Source organism: Temnothorax americanus, unplaced genomic scaffold, assembly GCF_048541705.1.
Source record: "Temnothorax americanus isolate GAGA-0224 unplaced genomic scaffold, ASM4854170v1 Scaffold47, whole genome shotgun sequence".
Taxonomy (NCBI): Eukaryota; Metazoa; Arthropoda; class Insecta; order Hymenoptera; family Formicidae; genus Temnothorax; species Temnothorax americanus.
This window is the reverse complement of record NW_027509624.1, coordinates 542,167-556,324: the sequence shown is the minus strand read 5'-3', so window position 1 is coordinate 556,324 and position 14,158 is coordinate 542,167. Positions and strand designations below refer to the sequence as shown.

Here is a 14,158-nt window from a genome sequence, read left to right as displayed (position 1 = left end):
ACGTTAATGTATCATGCGCACCTATGTCGTAATCAGGCCAATAAAGTTATGCGGCTTATGGGACCGGTGATAATCGAGAGCCGAGAAATTCGAGACGAATGTGTTTCAACGGCGATCGGCACGAACGTCGGTAGGGCCGTTCCTGCGATCGCGCGATCGAATATTCGACACGACCGGTTCACAATGACTATTCGTAACCAAACTCATGTTAGTTACCTAGCAGAACGGAACTTTCCAACAAAACCCGACAAAAACAAGGTAGCATCTCATACCAAAAAACCGTTCTCAAGAACTTTGGCGAGGAACCAGCTAGTCGGTGAAACATGGATTTCAACAATGTATTATAGTTATAGAAAACATCGTCACTAAGGTATAATACTGCAAGCATTGTCATACTCCATCGATCAATACATACTGAATTCTTCTCAGCTAATATCGCATCTTCTAATCTGTGATCCATGTCACACGTCGCATCGCCAGGACTACGGGACTAAGGACAAGACTGATCAAGAGCTTATTGAAATGTTTTACGCAGTGAGAGTTAGTTGACTTCCGTGAAAATTACGGCTACTTTAGTTCCGCATTAAATATTTAGCTTTATACTATAACTTTTCGCTTAATTTTTACCGGAACTGATTGTTTTAGTAATTCTGTTATATTACTTTACGAGAGATCAATTAATACGTATAAGATTCTTCCGCTTTGCCTGTTCGAGTTTGTAGTGTTCAGATATTAATCGCGCGACAAGGAAGGAGTTTAATTACTCCGTAAGTCTGTAATATGCTTTTAATTTGATCAAACAGTAAGCATAGTCGTTTCTCTGCTCGATCGACGGTCTTACATGGAACTTCCCGACAACGTTAAAGCTCTTGATCGGCTCTGCTACAATTCACAAACTGGGTCTAAGTATGTCGGGTGTGTTATATATGTGTAAAAAATAAAAATAATTTCTCGTACCGGAGACTGTAAATTACACGACAAGACTATGCACGTTCTCTATGAAACTCAAATGAAAAACGAGAGATAGATGACCACAAACGAAAACGGCAACGGTATAATCAGAATAATCGTATAATCAAATGAGTAACAACGAAAGAAACGACAGTAGTGAGTAATAATAATGATCTAGCGTATATAGATATATTTATACGTAGAAAAACATTGAGTTTTGTGTTAACGAACGCTTGAATCAAGTAAGGGCACGTGGCCTTGGTTTCAGGGTAACTAGGCAGGCACACCTTGCTGGTTCGGTCTGGTTGGTACGGGGCGTCGGTCGCCCGACGCTCGTAGTGCCTCTCCGGCTGTTGATAAAGGGGGATCTGCAAACCCATTCGGAAACGTGTTCTCGCAGTACGCCTAGTAGTCGATTTGTATATATAATTGTTTTCTTTGTACTCGTGTGTGTATGTCGGACAATTAATGCAAGATTTTTTGGTGTGTGTGTCATTAGGTGTGCAGGCGAGGTTGTATAGACAGTAACGATATGGAAAATCGTATATGATATTCGCGGGAAAGATAGGAGGATCGTAAGAAAGTAAGTAATTGAGTATGCGATAGGACGAGAATATTTTTCGATGAGATGACGAGTTAGAGTTCTCGAGGGATACGATGTTATGTGTAGAGCGACGTGATAATCACGCGCTCTTGGTGTCTTCGTTTTCAGGATATTGTACGTGTCGATATCGATTCGATAGAGATTTTTTGTTGTTACAGACTAATGAGTTAAATTATCGGTTCTGTGTGTGCTTGCATTGAAATCACCAAACAATGAAGGGATAAACATAATAATTGTATATACGTGTATGTGTGTAAAAGAAAATGAAAGAAATCGCCCGTTTTGTTATATATCAATGTCGATTGTGTCTGATAATATATGTGAGAACTTGAAATGAGAAATTGTAAGCACTTTTTTTTCGTATATTAGTATATTAGTTTTTTAAATAAATGAGATGTAAGAAAGCAATTTGCGCGTATTTTGCGCTTACAGAATTTTTATCTCAAGTTTGCACTTTTCTATGTGGCAAAGTATATATAAAAAAAACGACGGATTAGCCAATAATCAATCATTAATTTAGATTAAAACAATTTCGAACACGAAGAGATAATAATCAATTTCGATTGGATCATGCGAAATGATTTATAAATTAACTGTACCAGCGCACTTGCACTTTTTTTGCAACGATATATAATACATACACGTTGAAAGTTTATTCTTCGCGCTTCGAAAAAAAATGTGACAACGACAACGGTAACAACGAAGAAAAGAAGATAAATGAAAACTATTTGGCTAAGTTTCGTCTTAAATAGATCTGTATTTTTAATTATCCTTCTATTAGCGCCTGTAAATAGTACACGGAGAGAATTTTTTGTTATATTTTACCCTTAAATTTACTACAAACTTGGAACAACTTGGCAACCAAGGAATTTTTGATAAAATTACCAAGCAGATTGGTAAATTTTGAAAAATTATTGAAATTTCCTAGATATATTTTAGTAAAATTAATCAAACATTTTATATTTCAATGTAATAGATATTAATATTTTTTATTATAAGTAAATATTAATCAGAATAGCTCGCATAAAATTCTTGGTGGTACATGTTGTCCCACAACTACCATGATTTCAGGGTAAGTTTTAAGAGAAAATTCTCTCCGTGTATAGCATCACAAAATTATTACTCTCATTGACGTTGGCAGACTTTCAAAGACCATCGATGTTTTCACCGAAGTTTGTCTCGAAAACGGTACACGAATTGATTTGATTTTGCGTTAATTGAGAAAACATTTTTACCCCCAATTTAGCGAAAACGATTTATCGTGAATTCGACAAAGAAAGAGAATACGGGATAGCGATTCTCAATATCATCGGCCGCATCGGTGCGTTCGTTTCGCGCATTTCGTCGCTGCTATATATTTGATAAACGGTAGTTAATTTGTCCAAACAATATCGATACTCGCGCGTGTGATGAATCTATTGCACTTAGAACGCAGCTTTCCCTCGTGTGCATACGTTTTTCCTTTTTTTTTCCCCTCGTCTATATCTAGTTTGTATAACAGAACAGAACAGAGAGGAAAAAGCAGAGGGAGGCAATAGTAACGTTTCAAGGCAAGCGTAACAAGATTTTCAGCGAATGACAGACTGCTCTCTTGATTGGACGAAAAGCCTGATTGATTCGTTGGTCTCTTCGCTGTGCCACGATTTTACGCTAACAGCGCGAGCACATGTAACGTAATACAAAACGTTATATCCCACGTAAACACAATCGCCGACGTGCGGAAGCACCGAAAGGTAGCAAAAATTTGTCAACCCAATTAATCCACCGCAAACAATTAATGTACTTGCAGTTCGTTCGCCGTATAATTGACCCGGCGAGATATATATAATACATTATGTACACGAAATTATGGATATTATCATTACTTGATTCATTTTCTTATTAATGTAATAATGTAAATGTTTCACAATCTTTTTCTATTTTACAAATGCAACAGCCACGTCGCAGTATTTTGTTTGAATTGTTGAACATTTATGTGAAGGAATAGCGAGAAAAATGTTGGGAGTGAAGTGAAATAAAGACGCGAATTTATGGGAGATATTTATAGAAATCAGTTCAATCTTCGTTATTTTTTTACCTTTTTACTGATTCTGTTCTTTCTTTTATCTTTCGAAATGACTCTCGAAATGATTCTCGAAATGACGAAAGGGTGGGCAATAACGTTTACGCGTCGCTTCGATTATCGAGTGGTATGTACACTTGCTTGAAAGAGCTTACTTACCCGTCGACGAATCGTCGTACCATTACATCACGTTCACAAAATCGACATGTGCGTTAAAACGAGAGCAAAAAATAACGAATAAGATACGAATAGCGAACAACAACAATTATCGGTGCATCGGAACGACAATGAAAAGTATAATAAAATGTTGTCGTATTGTGTTACGAGATTCTCTTTGTATCGGGTTTCACGGTGTATTAGCGATGATTCTGCGGGACACGTAATCGCGTGCACGTGTATATCCTTTTACCTTTATTTGCTTTTTCGTCACGCTACCTCTTCGCTTGTGTCCGCGAATTGTTTGTCCGAGGTATTACCTATTGTTATGACCATTATTTGTTTACGCTCCTCTCGGTGCGGTAAGATGATCGAGCAAGGGGCAAGGGAGAACAGCTGATTCTAATTTACGACTGTTATTATTATCGCGAGAGAGAAAGACAGACGGAGGGATTGGAGACATTCTTGTAGAGTGGAAGTTTTCGGAGTATCACGGGATATATTGATTATAGCCGTGGGGACACTTACTAGATGTTCAGCAACGGAAAGCGAAACATAATCTAATCATCTGAGAGCTCAGTTTGAAAAGCTTCCCCGCAGTGGTGGACTGAGACTTTTGGCGACAACGATGAAAAGGTAATTTTGTCAAGAAGCGTATCCTCGCTGCATATATACCTAGAAAAGATTTGTACACACGTGTTCGATCGGCGTGAACTGTGTTGATGAAATTCTTATGACAAAGGGAGTTCTCCTCGTACGTAGCGAGAACGAATATACTTTCGTTAATGAGTGCAAATTCGGAGAAAACTTGGCAAAAAAGATTGCCTGTCGGACAGAATCCACCACTGACGTGAGAACTTCGCTAGTAACTCGGCGAGTCACCTGCGATTAAGTACGAAATATTTACGGGTAAGGGGACGAAAGTGGGCTGACTTGTTCCCTTTACCTCCTCCGATTCACTACAGCGACCATATTTATCAGGTGTAGACACATTTATTTAATATCTCGCGTAAAATGCGGAAGATGATTTCTGCAATTGACAGATTCAAAAAACTGACAATCGACATTAATTAACTCCGGTTAAGCCCCATTGTCTACAGGAAGAAAAGCAGTAATTTCGTAGGAGGAAGATCGTTCGTCAGCTTCCTGAATCCGTTAAAGGTCACAAACGCTTCTCCTTTTCTCTTTTTGTTTTTATACCTAAAGTATACACCGAGGTATACACGAACTACACGTATCGTATGAGAACAGTGCTATATATAGTAAGTAGCGGAACACTCACATAGACCTCTTCCCATTGCGAGACATACCGCACCAGTCTTGATAAGCGTAGTAACCTAACGAGTGACAATAGTTTTGCAAGCCTGAGAATCCTGAGAGCACGTCCAGCATGCAGGATCTGGAAGGACTCGCTGAAGTCCTGAAACTTGCGAATGTCTTTTTTTACTGTGATGTTTGACTTAAACCCTCTCAATTAGTAAACGAGTATTTAGAATCGTTTAATTATTTAGAAAATCGTTTCATGAATAGATATTAATTTTATATTTACATAACAATATTGTGTATGTTATAAAGAAGAAATAAAAGTTTACAATAATTATGTCGTGAAAAATGTATTATACGTATATAAAAATGCATTGTTTATTCGGTGTTAGAGAAACTAGAAAGGTGTTTTAATGACTTCGCGGAGTAGGCGAGATAATAACTTACGGCTTAACAAGAAACGCGCATAAGGTTGCTGTGCAGAATATACTTACTTGATTAAATATGAGGAAAATGTAGTCTAGTGGTATGGAGGAGATGAGGTCGAGAAAGAACCAAGTCCTGAGGTAGTGTTTCGCGATTAACTTCGGATCCAGTATCACCTGTTCGGCATTATCCTGCTGCATTATACCTGCAACGAAAGAATTTTACTTCGGTGTTTTCCACGTCAATGATTGTCCAAAAGCTTGCGAAGCTCAAGTCGCCGGAAAATCGCTAATGGTATTATCTCACGCTCTGGCGACTTGCCATCGATTCGACAGTTTGTCACGTCGCCGTTCTCGCGCGTCTGATGCACCCATTATGTGTATATAATGCGTAAATTAACAATTGAAATTGCGAACGAGAAAAAAAAACCATTGAATCCGTTAGCGGCAAAAGGGGAAAAAGTAATTATTAAGAATATTACCGTCCCCGTGCTAATATTTGAACGGAAAGCGAGATAATGCGGCCGCGGAAATTCTAAATTATCACGACTTTAATTCTGATCGACCCAAAGCGATATGCAATATAACATAATGATTTTCATCGGTCGCGGTTCGTGACCCAATTCCACGTTTACGGAACCGACTCAAACACGTTTCAAATTAATCTCCGGATAATAACGAAATGTCAAGGAGTTAGGAGTGTTCTCTTCCGCGTAACAATACTGTCATTGTGCATTGTCGGGGCCATCAGCAAGAGCGCAAGTAGTTGATCCATCTCGCATTGCGAGATCTGTTTTCGCCGGTATCTTATACCCGCGGAGATATAGCAAGGACGAATCGGGCGAAAAAAAGAATTCGAAGTCGCAAACCCCTTTTGAAATATTGGATATGAAAAATTAAAAAAATTCTCAAGGAGAATTCTGGTCTTGTCCTTAATAGAGAAATAATTACTTATTGTTATCGGCCCGGTAATTTTGCGATCTTTAAAATTTACAGATTTACTAAATGCACATTCAAGGTATTGAGTAATAATTTTAGCAAGAAGAAATTGATAAAGGTTGGAAAAATGATTAATATTTATTTGAATATTCTTTACCTGAGCTATAAATTTATTAAATATTTTTTTATATTGAGTTTTGTTAAATATTATCATGTAGAGTAATAAAAAAGAATTTCTGCAAAATATTCTAACGTGTATAAACGTCTCGATTGTCGGCAGACTGTACCTATGCAAATTTACGCCGATGCGAGGAAATGATATACGAAACACAATGTCAAATAGAATTTTGCATGTTCGCGGAGACAGTATGATGTAAGCAACACCTAATGGTATTACATGAAAGTTTCAAAAGACATTACTAATATCGTTAATAGAGATACGGAGCCATTGTTGCGACAACACAACTGTTCTTGCACACAAATTCTATTGGTATTATGAGAGATCAAAGTTGCAATTTCTCAACGGCATATATTTGGCGAATTTGAAGCCTTTTATCATGGATTCCAATTAAGCGACGAGAATTTATTATAACTGAGAACTAATAGCAAGCAAATTGATCGATCGAATGACACTCACCCGTCCTGAAGTTGACGACGATGTCTACAAGGAATATTGTGTCGGAAAGGCAGTTGAAGGCTATCCATCTAGTGCTTAGGTCGTCATTGAAAAAACTAATGGCGACTGGCAGAATTATCAGATTAGCTACCAGTAGGAGGAGCATGCAGAGGTCCCAATAGAATCTGAAATATAAAAAAAAATGATACGTTAGAATAAATTTATTAAATCAGAGTTTATATCATATAGCGGATTTGGGTCATCGTCTAAAAGGTGAAGTTTGAATCGTAAAAGCTTAGATTTTAATGCAATTTAAGGTTTCTTCTCACTTAACTTTGTTCATTTTAGCTCATACGCGATAAGCGTTTTATATTCTCAAGTTCAAGTATCTTGAGTCAATGGAGATTGTAAGGATTCGGTTGCAATCTTGGTTAAAATAACTTTCAAAATCTGATCTCGCTTTCACTGTAAACCTCCAAAGCCAGATATATCGTGAAATCTTTTTTCTTTCCAAACTAAATTTTGTTTTTTACAAAATATCTTTGTAAAAATATAGAGTATCTTTTTTAAAATATTTTTATGATAATTTTATTGCAAAATATTTATTATATTTTTTAATATTAATAGACTTCTTGTGAAGCATGAATTTTATTCAGTTAAATTATTTAATTAATAAAAGAATATATTTGTACGTGTATTGTTCAACTCGAAATAAATAATATTAATATTACGAAATTTTTATCTAAAAGACGGCTAACTTCGTAAATAACTGAGATAGTGAATACACGTTTCGAATACTGATTACAAACAGTCGTAAGAATTTACATTTTATTACGCTCACCGCGGTACACAAGTTTATTTCACATTTTTGATCCGCTTAACCGGTTACGGAATCATTAGTCTGCAAAGTAGTGCTTGTGAATAAGAATGAGGGTAATTTTTCACCATTTCGCGGGGGAGGTAGCGAGAGATTTATAGCGCGATAAAGAAACTGGACGATTTCTCTCGAGAAGATTAGGTGCGGGAGAAACGGCGGAAACTTTTCCGCGTTTCTCGTGCTTTTAAAGAGAAGCAGTCGATTGTAGAAACTGTCGATGGCCCGAAAATTATTCCGACATTTGACTATTCTGGTCTATACTTAACAAAAAATCAACGGTCCTGATTGATGCGGTTATAAATGCGATAAAGAAGAATTTAAAATGAGTACTAAATAACGATCAATTCTTGAAACAATAATTTGTCGAATTGGGGTTTTCGAAATGCAAATCAGATTGAATCAATTACGAATACTAATCTATAATTAATTACGCTTTCAAACAGAGATTGAAATTGCATTGGAACATTTTTAACTTTTCTGCGGTCTAACGGGAACAATGGATAATACAAAGTTGCACACACAATATGACGACGGTGAAATCATGCATATGGATGAGTATGAGTCTAATTACTCTTTGATATTTATATGGCTGCGCGTAAAATCCTTTATTAACTAATTTTTATGCTGGATAAACTCTTTAATTTAATACGGTGATATTATTTTCCTTGACGTATATTTAATACATTATTTATTCAGAAATGCAATAATATTAAGGAATATTTATTGCAGATTAATTTCTTGAGATGTGCAAATTTAAATACCCTTAAGAATATAACTGTATTTGCGGAAACACAGTTATACTTAAGTATTCGAAATAAATTACACATACCATACATTGAACATATTTAGGAGTTATGAATAATATTATTTAGAGTTAGACAATTGTTATTTTAATAATAAAATGGACAATTTTTTGAAAAGTATCATGTATATAACGTTACTTGATGTATTGTGTAAACTTTGTAAATTGAATATTTTAGCTTGAAAGAGTTACATTATCACGATAATCGAGAAACTTTCTCTTAATATGAAATCTCTGATGCGTAGACATGTGACAGTTAATATCTTTCACGGGGGAGATGCACAAGAATAACGTTACGGAGCCTCACTCTTGTAGCATGTATCTTAAAATGATGATGCATTATGGGTACAAATTGCTATTCTTCAAACCGAACAGTTTAATTACTACTTCCTTCCCTTTTTCCAGCAAATTTCCATCTTAATATAATTAAGCCGTTATGTGTACCGTGTACCCACACACATACATATACACAAAGAGAGGATAAGAACAGTGCATTTTTTTCAACTCCCATTAATTCTTCTCCTAAAAACACTGGCCAGAAGTTGACACAGTAATTATATAAGGCTCAAGATTTTCAAGTTATCTATCTTTATTTTCCTGGAATTTCTTCTTGTTTAAATAAATCTTGGAAGTAATTACAAGCATTAGCCGCTAATGGAGAGTATAAGTTGGTCTTCTCATTTTGCATAAAAAGGATAAATTAGAAACTTTGAATTTTTCTCAAAACATTTTTCTCCAAGCTAAGCCTTTGCTTGTGCATCCTTCTTTTAGCCATCATCTCAATTTATCCGTGCGCAGAATGAATTTAGTTTATTAGCCTTTGTGGTTTACGACGGCATTGTTGCAACCAAAGTGCCAGGGTCAAGAGATAATACAGGAACCGGTCTATAAAACTGTAAGGTAAGGTAACTAAGCTCTCGTTCCGGTAGCTTACAAAGTACACGCACCTTGCGACGACATAATACGTCAGCGTTATGATGAAGAAGTAATGTGCTTGTGCGGCGAGCCTTTATCAAAGTGCAAAGGCTCCCGTCGGTCGATCGTGAAACTCAATTTCTGAAAGCTCGATTTTAATCCGAGCAACATTGGCCCACTTTTCGAAGTAATAACGTTGCTGCGTTCGGGGGCAATAAATGCGCCCGTATGTCACGACATATACCTGAATCTACTCCAACATCCCGCTGATACACACTCTGTCACCCCTTCTCCTTCCCCCAATTAAAAAATTTGATTTATTCTGGCCGTTCAAACGCAAACTTTATACATATCTCTGCAAAAGAATTAGAAAAAAAACCGCAATACATTCGTACCCAAAAATTTATCGTTACTTTATCCTCACACGCCGGCAGATTTTGTTTCATAAATTGTTTTGCGAACTGCATTATTTTTGTTTTCATGTTTTTTTTTTTAATCTCGTCTTTGATCTCGTCCCGTTTTAGCTTGCTATTTATTTTTAATATAAAGTTACATATCGTCATTACAACTTGCAATATGTTTTTATATATGTAGGAAAATCGCGAACATCACTGCATGTATAAAAAGATTTTACTTCGGGATATAATAAATAGTACTTCTCTCTCTTTCTCTCTCTTTCTCTCTCTTTCTGACTTTATCTCTGTTCAGTCTGTTCTCTGTATCGTGCAGATCATGAGAGAACACGCGCGTAGTTTACGTAGTCTCGCTTGGATGCTGCACGCGAATGCATCCTGCCGGAGCGCATGTCTCGTTGAAATACTTTGCGGAAGGAGGTAATACTCGTGAGAATTTCATGCCGGTGTGGCAGTATCTTCGGCAGCATATGTTTGCCAAAAGCGAACCTGGCAAACGATGCGTAACGATGCCGGAAACGTTTTCATTCGCATCGAATACAAATCGCCTACGGCGCACTCGAATTTATTTCTCGTCACAAAGCATTCCAAAGAAAGTGTATATCCGTGCGCGGACCATCAGTACCTACCTCTCTTCTCTGCTGCAATTTAATTAGATTATGCGAACATGTGGGCGATAAGGCGCATAGCTATACTCCATTTAAACTGCAGGAGCTTATACTGGTAAACCGCACTGAAATACTCGGGCTCAAGTCGACATTAGTTCTAATTAATTAATTAGGTAATGCTTATAAATGCCTCGATGATATTCAAGCTAGATCTTTAATATCACTTCTTATTTGGCGCTGCGGATGAGCTTCAGTGTACAAGTTTTGTTGTCAGCAGAACTTATATTAATTTTTATATAACTAAAAAAGAGAGAGAGAGAGAAATTAATTAAGCTAATGTTTCATCAAACTGAGTATTTATCAGAAAAAATTTTAAATATATTTTGTATAAAATAATATAAAATATGAAAAATATAATAGACTATCTTTTTGAAAATAATATAATAAATATATTGAATCATAATGTCATGAATAATCTTGAAGGAAACTATAAAGGAAAAGAAAATTACAAATCATGAAAAAATAAAATAGAAATACATTCTAATGTTCTGAAGCCGAAATGCTCAAATCGAATTAAATGAAAAGTTTTCGTGGCATAATAAACTGGAGCGGCTCATATACTGCGCGAAATTAATTCGACACTATTGGAAATGGGAAGAAGATTGATGGGGCGATCGCTCCCAGCATGATTATATATTGAACTATTCTTTCTATGACGTGTCGTTTGTTTCAATTCGCGGGCTCATGTTTCTCCACGTGAGTTAAGCCTGATCTGCAATGTGTTCTTTGCTTTCTATTTTCTCCTCTTACCTCTTTGCGACTATCTCGTATTTCGCAATTCCGCTGCGTAATGCGATGTTTTTTGTTCTCTGTCGCCGAAGATAAAAATTGACGAACTTATTCAGAAGAGACAAGAAACATCGCGTTACGCGACGGAATTGCGAAATACGAGATAGTCGCAAAGAGGTAAGAGCATCAGAAAACAGGGAGCAAAGAACACATTGTAGATCAGGCTATATGCTCGCATGCGGAAACATTTTCTCGGAAAACGCGCTTGCCTCGGGAATAGTTGGGAATTCGCATTATAATAGTTCGCTTTATGTGTCGATACGATATCGCGATGTTGAGGGCGAAGTGTATTAGAAGGAATTTCACTTATCGATTTTCATTTGCATATGGTAAAACCATATCGCACAAACAGCAAACAGTCGTAAAGAGCGAGCATCGTCGGAATTTACGCTGAGTCGTTTCTTAATAGTCCATTTATATTTTGCATTAGTAACTAGTATATGGGTAATTAGCGATATTTATGACACGGAAAAGTGAATTACATAATTTTCAAACGGGTAATTTAAGCGTGTTTAACGTTCTCGTAATCGACATAATTATAGTGAGGCAATAAACGTCATGTTTAATACGTGTTACATTATGCAATATCTGTAATACGTTGGGAAATATTTTACGCTGTTATAATTAAAATTGCAGTCTCTTGCTATGTGGGTCATATATCAAATGAAGCGATCAGTCGATTCGTGGAATAGAAAAAAGACGCATGTACAAATTCGTGGATATTGGCCAACTGGCATAGGTCAACGAAATACATATCGACACGGCGCGAATGGGCGTTTATATCCGTTCACGTTCCATTTATGTAGAATATAATTTCGGTTTAACCGCGCGCGCCTTCCGGAAACAATGCTTCATTTTTGATGAAATGCAGCAGAGGGAGATGGAATTGATAATTAGCTTCTATCGGGCGTTCCGCGGCGTTGATGTAATTTTAATTCATTTAGCACACGAATTTGTCTCGAATTTATAATGAACGCGATCCAACGTTATGAAAATATTAATTTTAGAAAAATTGCGACTTTTTATACCAGTTGGATTTCGAGTAGGTCGAAAAACGAGGGAAATGACAAAGAGGCGACACAGTGGTTTTTCGTATTAGAGTAAATAATCACGAGATAAAATGGATTAACGGACGCGTGAAGAATTATGCCGTCCGCGCACTAGGCAGATTTCCCGCGGAGGTTTTTGTATCAGATTTTTTCCACATACACCAGTAATGGCCAGACAGTGACCTAGAAGCGCCTGTGAGATTATGCGTCGGCGATAGCCCATGCCCCGGGATCAGATTTATGCCGCTTTTTCGGAAGATCTGCTTTAACGAGCGTACGAACGGGTGGGCGGCGGGGTTCTCTGAATTCGAGACAATTTACCACGTTCTCGCCTTTCAGGGGTACTTTTTCTCGGCTTGCATATGGCTATGTCCGCAGCGGCCAGTTGCATTAATATGTCTAGTAAATTTTACTTCTTTGCATTATGATTATTATACTTGGCACACTTCGTTCGTATTATACGAAGAAGTTTTCTCGCGATAATTATCAAAAGTATCTTTTTTCATAAATTACGTAAGTGCAACCTTTCTCTGCCGTGATATTTTTCCCGCGGAAGTATTTGCAGTTCGACAACCACGTGTCGCTTAATTGACGTCTCAAAATCTCTGTCGCGATTAATTGTGGAAAAGCGCAAAACGTGGAAGCGGAAATGCAGAACTACGCCTACATGTTTTGATCTCCATGCGAACTCCGCGAAACGGCATTGGCACGATGATCGATGAAATACGGTCTCCCACGCGCTTCCACTCTCCGCCGAAAGGTGAATATGTTATCGTCCCAGTTTCTTTTCCTGGATATATATACTTCCAGCTATCCTACCTACGAGAGAGAGGCTGACCGCATTAATCTTAATTTGCTTTAGACGATTCGGAGTATAACAGCGCCGTACATCAAAACTTTACCGCCGTGCATTGAGTTGCTCAGAGACTTTTCTTGACCTTTCCCGTCCGACGTAGCCTTTTTATCCTTCTCTTATGCAAAAATGCGACACGTCGGAGAATTGCCGCGTCAGGAGGATGGATGATTTCTGGTCGCGAATGCTCGCGATCCATCTTGTGCTCCAATTCGACGCGGACGGGGCTAAAAGTGCGTCGCGTCACTTTTAAGTAAGGATTGAAACTTATTGCTACGATTATTCAATATTATCGATATAAAAATGATTTATGTCAGAGCTGGTCAAAGTATCATAAACATTTCACACGAGGAAAGAACGGGCTAATTAAGAGCCAATCGCTGTTGGTGGTGCGAGATTATATTTATTCTTCAATGGAATTGAACGACGTATACGTTTCGGTCCCTAATCGGACAACCTTCAGCTACTAAACAAAGTATTTTTCAATATAAGTAATGGATATAGAAATCGCAATGCTTTCTGCATGTTTTCGATACATACTGTGCTGTGTGAGATGTAGAATGTAACCGTTTAGTTCTGTCATCCGTAGTGACAGAACACAGACTTAATAATCATGAATTTGACTGGAATAACGTGGAAGTCTTGGATGAAGAAAAATTATATGGGAAAAGATTAGTCTCCGAAATGATATTTATAAAAAGACAGACTAACGGTCTCAATTTACAAACGGACAAGAATAAATATAATCTCGCACCACCAACAGCGATTGGCTCTTA

The 14,158-nt window shown here is 37.2% G+C and overlaps 1 protein-coding gene across 12 annotated transcripts in view; it reads right to left on the bottom strand.

Annotated features, from left to right (window-relative positions):
- Positions 1-14,158, bottom strand: part of Ih (hyperpolarization activated cyclic nucleotide gated potassium channel Ih) — a 141,447-nt gene that overhangs the window by 24,966 nt on the left and 102,323 nt on the right. For 6 of the 12 annotated variants that reach the window (XM_077417057.1, XM_077417063.1, XM_077417061.1 and 3 more), the window contains 4 exons: positions 7,038-7,201; positions 5,531-5,667; positions 5,056-5,199; positions 1,239-1,319 (listed from right to left, as the gene is read on the bottom strand). In XM_077417057.1, coding sequence (XP_077273183.1) covers positions 1,239-1,319; positions 5,056-5,199; positions 5,531-5,667; positions 7,038-7,201 — 526 coding nt within the window. Of the gene's footprint in view, positions 1-1,182; positions 1,320-5,055; positions 5,200-5,530; positions 5,668-7,037; positions 7,202-14,158 lie in introns of all 12 variants that reach the window. The other 6 variants (XM_077417060.1, XM_077417062.1, XM_077417065.1 and 3 more) reach the window with 2 other exon arrangements.